Below are 13,866 nucleotides of genomic sequence, written 5' to 3'. Positions count from 1 at the left end.
CTGCGGATACTCAAATTTCCAGGCCACGGTTGGTAAAATGATATACAAATCATAAACCATGTATACATGAAACCGCGGTTAGCGGTTGACGAGGGATTCCTGTATAGCTCAGTGGGCCCTACCAGATAGCTTAGTTTATAGTTTAGCTGTTACAGAGCAGCGCATAGGAAGGACAGCGCTGCACACTGTCCAACAGCACCCACTTCTGGCGACGCAAACGTACAGCGCGTGGGCTCGGGCAGCACGGGGTCGTCGAACGTGTGAAGTGGGAAAGACCCTGCCCCTCCTCGGAACGCCTGTGGTAGGACCCCATGCATCGTGGGCCCCAGCATCGTGGGCCCCAGCCCCAGGGGCCACACTCCAGTGACCCCTCCAGCTGCCGTGGCTGTGATGCTGGTGACCCAGAGAGGCGCCGTACGGCCGAACAGCGGAGCCAGCCCCGGCTGTACCACCTCCATTGCCGGGGTCTGTGTGCACACATCGCCACAGCCGAACAGAATTACATCTGCAGTTGTAACCACAGCGCAATGCGTTGAGTATTTACACAGTGTCTAAGGGGTGGAGTGGGCCACAGTGGTTAACGCACTGCTTTCTGAACCGGGTCACCTAAGTTTGATTCCCGGCCATGGCTAACAAGGGTGGCAAGTGGTATCTGAAGGGAACTCTGCCCGTGACCTTCCGCTGGACAAGGGGCGATGGTGCTGGGCTCGGTGACGTCATTGGCATCATTACCGCGTCACGCTTCGCGAGGCTTGTTCGGGATTTCCCGCTTTCAGGAGGTAGGATGTGGAGAGGACAGTCATATTTAAAAGGGCCCGAGTAATATATCACACAAAAAAGTAGAGATGACAATTTTATGTCGACTCATCGACTCGATCAGTGAATCGTGCCGGCTCCAATGACACGGAATAGTAGAGCACGCTTGCTCCCGTGACCTGCGTCTCGCGAGGGCGGGCAAACTCGCCTGTGTCTCGAGCAGCTGCATCTCGGCACGCACGCGCTCCTCCTGGCTCACGGGCAGCCCGTCGACGAGCAGCAGGCGCGGGGTCTGCAGCACCAGCACCGGGCGGTGGAGGCAGCGGCGCGCAAGCTGCAGCACACGCGATACACGCACGGCGCAACAGAGACACGCGATCACGGATCAGTTGGTTACCCGGTGGAGCGAGCAGTTTGCAATTGAAAGGTTGCGAGTTCAAATTCTGGTTTGGGGTTGAGTGAGCCCTTCATCCCTCCATCGTCGATACAATAAGTACCACTTTGTTGGAAAGTCAACGGTGGTACTATGGATAGACTTGCCCTTCCCATAGGAATGTGCAATTTCCACCTCTGGTGAGGCCCTGTAAACTGGAGATGAGTACTGCCCTCATTTGAGCATGAAATCACTGACTTTTTTTCTACTAAAATAAATGATGCATGTATTGCTTATGCTATACAAGGTCTGTGGAGCATGAATGGGCGTGTGGAGATTAGGGGGGGAGGAGGTGGTGCGAATGGAGATGGCAATGACAGACTGGATGTTTCGATAAACACTCACAGCAAATTAAAATGCTTTCATAAACAGCGTTGCCAAATTGACTGTAAAAATAGCCTTGAGTTATGTTTTCAACATCAAAGGGAACTCAAAACATGTCAATGTCATGATGGACACTGGGAATATGCAAATATCATAGACTTTAATTTCCTTTTGGCATCCTATGAATCATCAAGAACATCCCATCCCACTTGTCTCTTACAACACACCTTCATCCAGCCAGGCAGCGCTGTGGCTAGAGCAGTAGACTCACAGTCCACAGGTTGTGAGTTCAAGTCCAAATTCGTGGTCTAATAGAGGGCCAGACTGTTCCCTGCAATCTATAATAATCTGCTTCCATTTGTCAATCCCCCACGGAATGAAAGCTTCGCCACACCATGTCAGTCATGGGGCTTGTTTAACCATACTTCACCACACCAATCAGTGTAGGTTGGTGAAGAGGTAGGGGCACAGGGCTAGAACTAGTTCAGGTATCACCACTGAGGTTGGCTGTGCCCGGGTATTGAACTCGGCTTGCCAGGTTTATAATCTAGTGCGCAAACCACTGCGCACCATGGCTTCACTGGCCACTTCCATAGAAATGTGGAATTGACATTATTTTTCTCTTCTCCGTGAAAATGACAAATGTAAACTGTTGAATAAAAAAAAACCTCAACATAATTCGATTTGCAGCTGCACATCTTAATTACTGCAATCCCTTTAATTTGCATGGGGTGGGTGCGGTTCTTGTTTAACATTGTTGCCTAATGAGTGGAAGAGGCATTAACTGGGTTTCCAGTGAGAGTAATCTCAGTGAGGCTCGGGAGCTGGTTCAGCTTCTCCAGCTCAGACATGTCCTGCAAGGCAAAAAGACACACACACATCGCGCAACTCAGCACTCTGTCAAGACACATGGGCAAGCTCAGGTGCATTTCAGGCCAAAACAGTCAAATATTATTTCACGCTCAAAGAAGGCAGTGCTCATCTACTGTTTATAGCCCTGAGCCAGTGGTAAAAATTCCACATTCCTATGGCATGGGATAGTCTATCCATAGGACACGAATTTTTTACTAATCCACCCTGAAGGAATGATGCGCTGAGCCAAACACCCAACCAGGATTTTAAAATGCAACCTTCCGAATGGGAGCCGCTCACTCTACTGCTGAGCCACTTGGCACTTCAAGTGCTCTTAAGTATGTGGCTTTTAAAGTTAACTAATGTAATGCCAACAAGTACTGTTGTGCCAATTTTATCTGCAGACACTGGGAGAGAAGTGTCTGATACTCATTGAGTGCTTGCAGCTACCATCCACAGCACCATGGCAGGTTACTGAGACAAACATTGCAGTGGCACCCAGAGGTTGGTGGCCAAGGGGAAGACCTAAGGCCACAGGATGGGTTCCTGTGAGAACAGACGTTGGCAGCCGGGTGTGAAATACACAACACCTGTAAGATCTAGCAGAAGGAAGCAATCCTCGACCATGAGCATTGGATTACAACCATAATAATCTGTTGACCTTCAATGCATTGAAGACTGTTTCAGCAAAGTCCTGCACTGGGATATTTAACCAATTCCTCAATGTGTCTTTTCATTTGTGGAAGGAAACTAGAGTACAGTACACAGCAAAACCCCACACACTAAAAGTAAATAGTGCTCATAAATCCACATGTATGGGTCAGGCATCCATTTGCTGTGCTGCTATTTCTGGCTACGTTGCAAACCAACAGGTTGGAGGCATCATAGCGCAGTTCTCCAACCTGCCTCCTGGGTGCTGGATTACAGGAAAGTCCCCCCCCCACCCCCAGCGTGTTATGGTTATGGGGAGCTGGGGAAGATGCACTCCACCTGCTGCATTAGAAGTGTGATGCTGTGTGTGAGGTTCCCGAGGCTTAATGACCCCTTTCCATACACAGCCATGATGTGGCACAGCTGCTTCCACTAGTTGGCTTTCAAGCACTCATCTGACCCACATTCTGCTGCCAGAGTGCCCTCAACTTATGGCCTGTTTGGATGATATCCATCTTTCATTAACATGTGGCAAATGCCACATTTGTAAAATTCTCTCCATAAATATAATGTGTATATGCGTTGAGGTCAGCTTGCTCGAATGTTTGAGACAGCTGAATAGCCTAGTGGTCTGTGTGCTTGCCACTAGAACATGTGGAGCCATTGGGTCGATTATCACTACAGCTGCCTGGTAATTTCTGCAAGGAATTTCAGAAGACAATGAAGACGCTGTGATGTGGTTCACAATAGTAAGCGATTGTATGCAGCATTACAGCCAAGTTTCTAAACTTAACCTGATTTCTCCCAACTAATCCCTACAATAATGAATAGCTGCTTCTACACAATTAAAGTTCACAAAATCGCACGTGAAAGAAACAATGAATATAAATAAGTTGCTGCTCTTTATGTATATGGGTTTTCTCCTTATTTGCAAATGCTAAACAGTCCCTTAAATATGAATTGGCCGCACATTCCAATGCAGGGCCCCAATGAAATAAGGGTATTATTATATCGCCAAGATAACTACTGTACATCACATTCATTCAATATGAATCAGTGTATCAGAGTGATAACGAGAATGCCTTTCATGTTCTATACCTAATCATCTTGCAATGTAAAACTGAGAGTGGCAAGTTATTGACTTTCGAATTAAACGATAACGATCTATAAACTATAATCAATTTGGTATGGCGGGTGATGAGCTGCACAGTGCAGCACACAGGGTACGAGAGAAAAGGCAACGTTTTGTATACAACAGGTATACAAGAAAGCCCGAGTCACATGGCGAGACGAATACAGGCACGGCAACACAAGTAGGTCTGCGTACAAGGCGGTTGATGATGACGATGGTGACGGTGACGACGATAATAACAAAGATGATGATGATGAACTATGCGCTAAACGCTAGTTGCCTGCGTGCGGGGGCTGCCCCACCTGCAGTTTGTTGTTGTCCAAGTACAGGCGCTGCAAGCGGCACAGTGGATGGAGGTTGGACAGCTGCCGGAGCCGGTTGTCCCTGAGATGGAGCTCCACCAAGGAGCCCTGCCCAAGGAACGAGCTCTCCCCGAGGGACCGTACGCGGTTGGCATCAAGCACAAGCTCGCGCAGTGCCGCGGCGCCCTCCAGGCCCTCCACGCGGCTGATCTCGTTGCCTGCACGGCAGGGGACACACGGGGTTGGATTCAAGAGAAGGATGTCTATTTCCAGATAACGTTGGCATGCAAATCGGCAGTAAATGATTCAAGCCATGAAACAAGGTCAAGCAGTCATAATGGCCGTGCCATTGATCTCGCCATTGCGGCATTCCTTCTGCCAGATCCTGCAGATGTTGCACCGTTAACACCTCGTCGTCAAGGTCTGCTCTTACAGAATCCCACCAGCTGGCTTAAGTCTTCCCTTCGATGGCTGAATTTTTGATGCCACCTCCACGTGTGTTTACCCTGTCATGCCATGGTATTCGTCATATTCATCGATGTGTAAATCTTTATAGTTGCCACACCACACTGAAAGGTGGTACACCTACTTAAATAAACAATAGTAGTCTTATTATTTGGGTCTTTTGGTAAAGTCACGTAGATAAGTTCAAAAAATTCTAAATTAAAATAAAAACTATGACGTTTCAATTGAAACGTCGTAGTTTAATTTTTTAACCTATCTACGTGACTTTACCGAAAGACCCAGAGAATATGAATTCCTGCAGTCACGAAAGCTTTAAGTCAATAGTAGTTTTACCAAGTCCAAAGAGGATACATTAACATAATCCCTCTAGAGATTGGCTACATTTGGTAATATTGAGCCGCTTGGTCAAAAAATCTCGTTGCCCCGTGGAGAGCCTGGTCCGTCTCACAGTAATGTCGAATTTTCACCATTAGCTCATGACTGAAAATGCAGATGAGTGCCAACGAACACCCAAAATCTTTTAAGTACTACAGATACCACAAAGAAAAAAGCAATGACTCTAGTGAAACATGAGCTAATCGATTTAAACATGTGCACATTTGCCCTTCCCTCTAAAGGCAATTGCACTTGATGGTGTCACAAAGCGAGTGCCTTAAAAAACATCAACTCGGATGACGCCGGAGTGAATTGTTATGCTCATACAAGCAATGGCAGGCGCACAGGGTGCACATCGAGCAGTGCTCACCCCGAGGCGGCATTGGGAACGATTCTGCTGGGGCACACTCTACCTTGCATAATTAATGAGCCTGCGTTCGTGCGCGTTTCAACGTGACCAAGCGCACCCTCTGATTGCGCTGCGACACTCTGTGCTGTACACGGTGTTCCGTTTCCATGGGGCATCAGTGCTGTCGGCATGCAGATGCATGAACCGATGGGTGCAGTGGTCGTTTCAAACACAGCAAACACCGCGGTTGGCTTTGGGCTCCTATTGCCATTTCTATGAAACTATCGTTGCCGGATAGCCTGGCAATGAGATCTCACCTATGACCCATATCCTTAATGTCCCCTGCATGCAAAGATCAAAGTAACTGCTCAAGGCAAGGTGCACCCTTTTTCAACCATAAATCGAGGAGACGTGGGGTAGTTCGTCAAAATGAGTTTTCTTTGAATTGTAACAATGTTAAAATATCCCACGAAAATATTGTTTTAATGATGTCATAATATACAGAAATAATACGAGTGATGTTTAATTACCGTATATAGTTTTTTTGCAGAATAATTTCAAACGTGGTTGCAGGTTTTGCCTATGAAGTATATTAGACTTTAAATGCTTATTCCTTAAAAAACTATGAATTAATAAGTACCAAAACATAAATACGGTTGTGTGTGTGTACAGCTGTGCTTTTATTAAAATGTGTTAACCCATTTCCCATGCTAACCTAGCCAGTGACCTCCTTCCAGTGAGCTCTGGCCATTCTAACTGGCTTCAAAGTGCACCTGCTCTGCCACAAGCTCATTGTTACAGAGCTATCGCTTGACATTTTGATATTGGCGCCCGAGACAGGTGCCATCTTCGCACCCACCCATTCATGCCTCCCGACCACTACTGCTCCACTATCTGCTTTACATTTCGGCTGCCCATTTGGGCAGTGCGGGAGAGGTGCCCGGGGCAGCTGTCCCACCCACACCGCCCGTGCTACAGCACTGCCTTGTGTGTTGTTGCCGTGTGGGCGTGTGGGCTCAGCGCTCGCGATCGTGAGCTGGTTGCGAGCGTGACGCACCCTGCAGGTAGAGGGTGCGCAGCCCAGTGAGCCGGCCCAGCTGCAGCAGAGCGAGGCTGGAGATGCGGTTGTAGGCGAGGTGCAGCACCTCCAGCCGCTCCATGACGGGTACTAGGCTCTCGCACGCCAACGCGTCCCTGCACACAGCATGGAGTGTGTGCTGCGCCAGCCTGCACGTGCTCTCGGTATTCAATTCGATTACCTCTGCCACGGGTCTCCTTAGGCCACCTTCCAAGTGAAGTTTGTTTAAACCACAGCTGTGTGCGGTTTTACCCTGCTCGGGTATTCTTTAAAGCAACCTACTTCCTGAGTTAATTCAAACTACTTGTGTGTGAGGTTCATTTAGACCACCTATGTGCGCATTATTTTAAACTGTCTGTAGTTCGATTACATTTTCTGTGTGTGATTCATTTACACTGCAGAAAAGTGGATATTGCACACAGAAGATTTATTATTTATTTAAGCAATCCCTACCTGAAGGCTACTCCAAAACACCTTTATGTAGAGCTGTGTGTCCAGTATTTAGCTGCATTTTCCTCTCCTCGAAGTGTGAAATTTAAACATCTCTGTATTGGGATCATCCTAACCGGCTGCATATTCTGTTCATGTACACCTGAATGAACTGGGCCTGCTGCTGCACCTGGTGGCCTTGGCGACGTTCTGCGGGCCATATCCGCTGGAGGCCACCTTCTGGTAGAGCTGCTGGCGCCCGGTGAGCGTGGCGGGAGGGCGGGCACGCGGCACCACCGACTCGATCTGATTGTAGTTCAGGTTCAGCACCTGCAAGCGGCGAGCAGTGCAATGAGCGCATGGCTGGGCCCTCAAGGCGAGGGACGCTGGACCAGGAGGGATGGGCAGGATGCATTGCCAGGTAGCACCGTGTTTACAGAGACTGATGCAAAATCGAAAGGGTGAGAATACACATCCCTCTAGGGGCTCCACTCAGTCATGATCCCTTCAAGGCCAATGGAGTAACACTTTAGAGGAAGTCAACAATGGTCATCATTTGGATAGACTGGCCCTTGTCATGGGAACTTGGAATTACCACTGTTATCTCACGAATGGAAATGAGTACCACCGCATTAACTGAGCAAAATGACACTTGAAATTTGGATCCAGAACAATGTGTAATTGTACACATGAGTTACTGTATGAATATTGCCGCATGACAATGTAACCAATATGTGACATGCAAAATTGATTTTGTAGGTTTTCATATATATCATACACAGTACTACATGTGCCAGCCTCGCAAAGACAGTGCTAAATAGTGTTGCTCTACATATTAATGAACCATACAAATGTATGTTTAAGATGGTGCAGTCACAACAGGGTTAATAATGAGAAGACAAAAACATTCATACACCGGACATGGTGTATATTACACAGGAAGTGCTGAGGGAGTATAAATGAAAATCAATAAACCATATTTAGTGACGTGGAAAGATACGTTATTCGGCTATACTTTATTCAACAAATGACCGTGATGAGTAATAGAAGGCTGTTTCAAACATTAAAACTAGCGGAGAACATGAAGCCATCTCCCATCACACAGAGATTAAGGATGGGAGATTACGAGAGAAGGCAGCTGCCAGAGATGTTCTGTCATGATGCACGGCACAAGGGCTTGATTCGTCATTGCCCAAACATAAGCATGAGCCACCCCCGGTCAAGGAGGGCATGGTGAACGTGCTGCAAGCGTGCAGGAACAAAATGCACCAGCAGGTGGCGACATCTCGGGCTACCTGCACGTTGGACAGGTGTATGAGTCCGCTGAAGGAGGATAGGTTGTTCTGCTCCAAGTTCACATTGCGCAGGTTCACGAAGAGATTGAGAGGAAGCAGATCCACAGTCCTGCATGGACAAAAGGGCACACGAATTAGCAGAAGCTACAGAACTCGCAACACAACTGCACATGCATGTGCGGCAATACGTCAGCATGCCGGTTGTGGGAACGTGGATGTCGGAGTGAATGTGGCATGGTTTGCAAGTATCGGCTTGCAAACGAAATGTGGGATTGCCACCATCGATTAAGGTGTCAGCGTCAGCAATGAGCAATGTCCGATGCTTTGTTTTACTGCAGAGCTCTCCTCCTTTCCATTTATGTGGCAAATGTGTTCGCAGAAGTGCGATGAATAATTGAACCCATGGGAGTCATTATTGGCAATGGTGCAGTGCACACATTTTTTTGTCAGACCACCTGCATAGACGTGAAAATACGAAAACTTCATCGGTTAAACGTGCCCTTTTTCTGGTGATATCACTCTAAATAATATTTTCACTAAAGTGAATTAAACCTTGGAGATTTACTTGTGTATTATAATTAGAATGGGATTTAACTATCCAAAAAATATACAATAGATCTCGCAACACTTTTGGGTGCCTAGATATTACGTCGATTACCTCAAGTACCTTGCATATGGGAGGAACTTAGAACAACTGTGGAACACCACATAGAAGAGGGAAACACTGCACTAACAACGTGGCAAGCCGCTGACCAAGGAAAAAAAGTTTCCCGACAATGGCAAAGATCCCAAAATTATCCTTACCTACCGCAATGGACAAGCGATGTTGGTGAGCACCTATTGAGGTCAACATGGCACACAAGGTGGTAGAATGCCCAGAAACATGCCTGGCCACATTTTCTCCCCAGTTTTTGTTTTTAAAACTGCACCAGGGACTCATTTGAGGCTGATTTAGCAGACGAAACACATGGGTTCAGATACCATGTGCCAATGATGTTCAGCATGAAGGGCAGAAATTGTATCCCAGGTCACCAGGATTATAGCACAGTGTGATAACTAATTCACCAGCACTGCTCATGACCACATACATGTGTATAAACGTGCATGCTTACACACTCCCACGCACAACTCATACTGACCTGAGGTTGAGGGCGGGCAGGCTCAGTTCTTGCAGTCTGATAAAGTCAGCATGACCCAATCTCTCGGCCACCAGATCAGAAGTTAACCGCCCTCCAAATGTGTCCCGCGCGGAGTCACACTCCGCCAATTCCTGTAGCAGGCACCACGAGGGTCAGACAAGATCCCCAGTTAAAGACACACAGATCTGGGTTTTCATTACCCTTCCATCTGAGAATGAATCCAGCAACTGATGTCCTACCTTGTTTTTCATCCATTGGATTAAACTGAGTCCAGCTGTGAGCTTGTTCAATAAATCAGCCAAAGCTAAATTCAATGTCTCCATGCTCAAATGATAATTGAGTGGTCCTAAACTAATGGTCGAGATTATGTCGTATGGTCTCTGTTTAAGTCGTTAGTGTGGGGAAAGGATCATGAATTAATTGTATAAATTAACACTTTAATATTTTATATATCTCCTTTGGTCTGTAACCTTTACTGATGAGGCTGACACTTTCAGGAGCCCAACCAACATTAGCTGAGCATGGTTTTTTTCACCGATTATAAAGCGTTTATAAAAATGAAATGTGTATGTGCTGCAGACTGCTTAATACCTTTCTTGAAAGCCTTTTGAAGCAGTATTTGTAAGCAACAAAAATACAATTACATTAAAAAAATATTCCTATCCCAAATATTGTGACTTTACCGAAAGAACCAAAGAGTATGGATTCCTGCAGTCACGAAAGCTTCAAATCAAGATGAAGGAAACGTAGTGTCACTGGCTAAAAAAATTAAAGCATGCACATGCACATGTCAGAGTGTGTTTATGCAATAATTCGGCCCATCCCTTAGGATGCCTCTCTCAAAATAACCAGATAAAATCCCATCGGACACACAACCATCTGGGATTATGTTTTTCAGCAGCATTGGTTCAAGACAAGCAAAACTCTGGACTGGTGACATTCAGTGTCTCATCAGCAATCAGGCTTGCTTAAACCAACGCTGATGTGGATCCTAGTTCAATGTAAAACTACATCGTACAAAACGCAATATCACCATTCGTGTCATTGTGGAGAATGGAAATCTCTGTACGCGCTGCTTTGTCACTCTATTTACCCACCAACACACACCATCCACCCACCAGCCCGCCATTCCACCCGCCCACCACCAGCGTACCCACCACAGCATTGCCATCCAACGCCTTAAGTGCCGGCAGGTGGAAGATAACAAAGAGGCGGTACTGCTCCATGGTGCTGGCCAGGGGGTTGCCGTGCAGGTCCAGGATGACGAGGTTCGTGAGGCCCTGTGCCGCACGTGCACAGAACGCAATGACGCAGAATCAGAATTTGTATTAATCCTCGAGAAATCCGATGAGATATGAAGCGCTTTTTCACACATGTCCAGTGGGGGTGGATCCGAAAGTTACAGCAACAAACAATAAAAAAACGATAGTAGTGCAAAGTATAGGAAAGGTAAGCAAATCACTACAAATAAGTTAATTAATAGATAAAGTATATAAGTTAAAATTGCATAAGTATACCAATTCCCAAGCTTGGGCAAGACCGCAAAACAACAGAAAAAAACTGTCCCAGACCACACCAAGACAACACACAACCCCTCAATAAAATTCAACTATTAATACATGGGTAAGGGTGAGAGTTACAAAGCACATTTGCAAATTCGGTTGTATGCAGCAATTATCTTCTGCTTCATTATAATTTGTGAAGGAGGATTTACATTGTTCAGGAGGGAAACAAAATTGTTCCAAAACGTCGGTGCAGCAGAGGCACACATGGCTCCTCACACTCGGGCACCACAGAGACACTCTCTGAATTAAAACCCAAAATCACTTTTGCTTCTTGGAATAAAGTTACTGCTTCATTAAACATATACAACAACAGATGAAACAGATCAAATATTTTTCGATTTAAAGCTTCCGTGACTGCAGGGATTCATATTCTTGGTTCTTTCGGTAAAGTCACGTAGAAGAAAAATAATAAAATAATTACATTTAAACTATTAAATTCTCACGGCGTTACAATTGCAACACAAGCAATCAAATATATTAATAGCATTTTATATACTGTCAGTGAAAGAAAAACATAACTTGTAGCTTTGATTGGAATTCTTTGTGGCATACGGTTGTTTACTGTAAAGAGTCATGCAAACCAGAAACTGCACGATTGGGTTGCTGCTGTTGCTACAACTCATTTTTAAGATTATTTTAGAGGAGGGTCTGACAATTGGGATCTTGCAACTCTTTTGAACGTGGGAGGAAACCAGATTAACCAGAAAAAATATCCGTAAAAATATCTGTACAATAGAACAACCTGGGGCAAGAACATCCACTTGCCGTTCCGCCATCTCTAGATGACAAGATGACGTTAGCGCGTGAGGCAGATGGTCAGGATTGATGAGGATATTAAGGACAGTGCAGGCAGTCTTGTAGCTGCTCTCTAATTGGACATGGAGCCAGTGATGGGATCTGGATATCGGGAGAGCGCATTCTCGTTCGTGGCAGAGAGTGGGAAGTCTGGCAGCAGCACAACAGCACTGCCCCCCCCCCACCTTAATGCGGTATACGTCTCGGCTGCTGGCCAGATGGTTGCTGGCGACGTACAGCTCCGCGAGTGCGGAGCAGCGCTGCAGGCCAGCCAGCGATGCCAGGCGGTTGGAGGCAGCAGAGAGTCGTGCCAGTCGAGGCATGCCCTCCAACCCTGCGTCCTCCAGCCCCACCAGCTCATTGCAGTCGATGCTCAGCGTCACCAGCTTGGTCATGTGGTGCAGCCCTGCGCATGAGCATGACGCAGCTCAGACACGGCACGCTGGGTTGCAGTGTTTGTGGAGTACTGTAACACGCAACTTTTACAATAATTTATTAACAATAATTTATCCAGAAAAGCCTCACCGAGTCGCATGACCTTTGCAGGAGTTTCACAGTAGGGGGAGACAAATGCCATGGGGTTTTTTTTCCACAATTGAGTAAACTTTAATCCAATAATTATCAAAGGTACCGCCAATCACACGATACTTAACCTTCAGTGTAATCATATTTCTCATGCTTAGCATATGACTTCATACTACAATAATTTCAAGTTTAAAAGTCAAAACGATTCCAAAGTAATTATAATGAGATAATCGTGTTACCATTTCCGTGGAACATTTTGACCTTACAGCCCGTGTGGTATCATGACATCCTTAACATTTTAATATCTTACATTTATCTTATCGCTTCATATTTAGATTATATATGGAAATTAGTACACGGTCATGAGAAAATAAGGCATGTACATTACACTTTTATAAAGAACAAAGAACAACAGACTGTTGGGGCAAGTGATGTTAGCGAGCACTTATGAAGGCTGGCACGGCAGACAAGGGAGTAGATGGCCAGCACCACGCCCGGCCACCTTTGTCTCCCTAGTGGCGATATTACACATCGCACCAGGTACTCATTTGAGGCTGAGTCGACCTAGGGGAGGAGGCCCAGGACCAGTTCAGAATAATTGTCAGCGGTGTTGGTGGGCGGTGAGCGGGAATAAAACTCGAGTCCCCGGGTTCATAGCACCGAGCGCTAACTGCTGCACTACCGCTCCCTATAATATACACACAAATGTATAATATATAAACACATTTGTACATGCAAGTGTCAGACTAAGCACCTTGAGGATTCTTAGCATTCGGTGTCACTGAGGCTCACTGGGTCAGATTAAGTTACTTTGGAGATTTTTAAGGTTGAGTATGAATATTCGTGACTCTTGATACTGGCTTGTGAATGCCAATATCAAGAATATCATACCGGATTTGTGCATGGTTTGTAATGTAACTACCGTAATCAAGGTCAGGCCATGTCTTCATTAGCTGATTGGCTTAGCAGATCCCTTAGGAACATTAAATGTATCCCCTGCAGCCAGTGCTACTGTAGTGTAGGGATTAGATGTCACCAGTTGAATTGTAATTGCCTGTGTTTGATTCTCAAGTGGGTTTTTTTTCATAAAAAATTATATTGTCTACAAAATATAGATGAATAATTTTTGTTTTACTATTTGTATTTTACAAGGTAAGGCGCACTGAGCTACATATCACTTTTTCAGAAGCGACCTGGCTACAAATGAAGTGGCTTATCATGTTGAAATTTTTAGGAGCCAAATACTCTAAACACCTGTTTCTTAATGTGGAGGGGAAAACCGGAGGAACCGGAGAAAATCCACACGACCACGGAGAGAGAGACACGCAAACCCCAAATATACAGGCGTCAGGATCCATATTGAACCCATGGCCTCCTGCATACCAGGCGAGGTATTTAACA

General features: G+C 45.9%; 1 protein-coding gene across 4 annotated transcripts in view; it reads right to left on the bottom strand.

The window, feature by feature from the left end:
- LRRC9 (leucine rich repeat containing 9) overlaps nt 1–13,866 on the bottom strand; it is a 59,950-nt gene that overhangs the window by 3,536 nt on the left and 42,548 nt on the right. For all 4 annotated transcript variants that reach the window (XM_078858502.1, XM_078858499.1, XM_078858501.1 and 1 more), the window contains exons 22-31: nt 12,126–12,346; nt 10,738–10,860; nt 9,581–9,711; nt 8,442–8,550; nt 7,337–7,476; nt 6,697–6,833; nt 4,451–4,668; nt 2,299–2,367; nt 965–1,090; nt 224–467 (exon numbers count right to left, since the gene is read on the bottom strand). In XM_078858502.1, coding sequence (XP_078714628.1) covers nt 224–467; nt 965–1,090; nt 2,299–2,367; nt 4,451–4,668; nt 6,697–6,833; nt 7,337–7,476; nt 8,442–8,550; nt 9,581–9,711; nt 10,738–10,860; nt 12,126–12,346 — 1,518 coding nt within the window. The remainder of the gene's footprint in view (nt 1–223; nt 468–964; nt 1,091–2,298; nt 2,368–4,450; nt 4,669–6,696; nt 6,834–7,336; nt 7,477–8,441; nt 8,551–9,580; nt 9,712–10,737; nt 10,861–12,125; nt 12,347–13,866) is intronic.

The sequence above is a fragment of the Lampetra fluviatilis genome, chromosome 7, assembly GCF_964198595.1.
Source record: "Lampetra fluviatilis chromosome 7, kcLamFluv1.1, whole genome shotgun sequence".
Lineage (NCBI taxonomy): Eukaryota > Metazoa > Chordata > Hyperoartia > Petromyzontiformes > Petromyzontidae > Lampetra > Lampetra fluviatilis.
The sequence above is the reverse complement of the archived record's forward strand: the minus strand, read 5'-3'. Positions and strand labels throughout refer to the sequence as shown.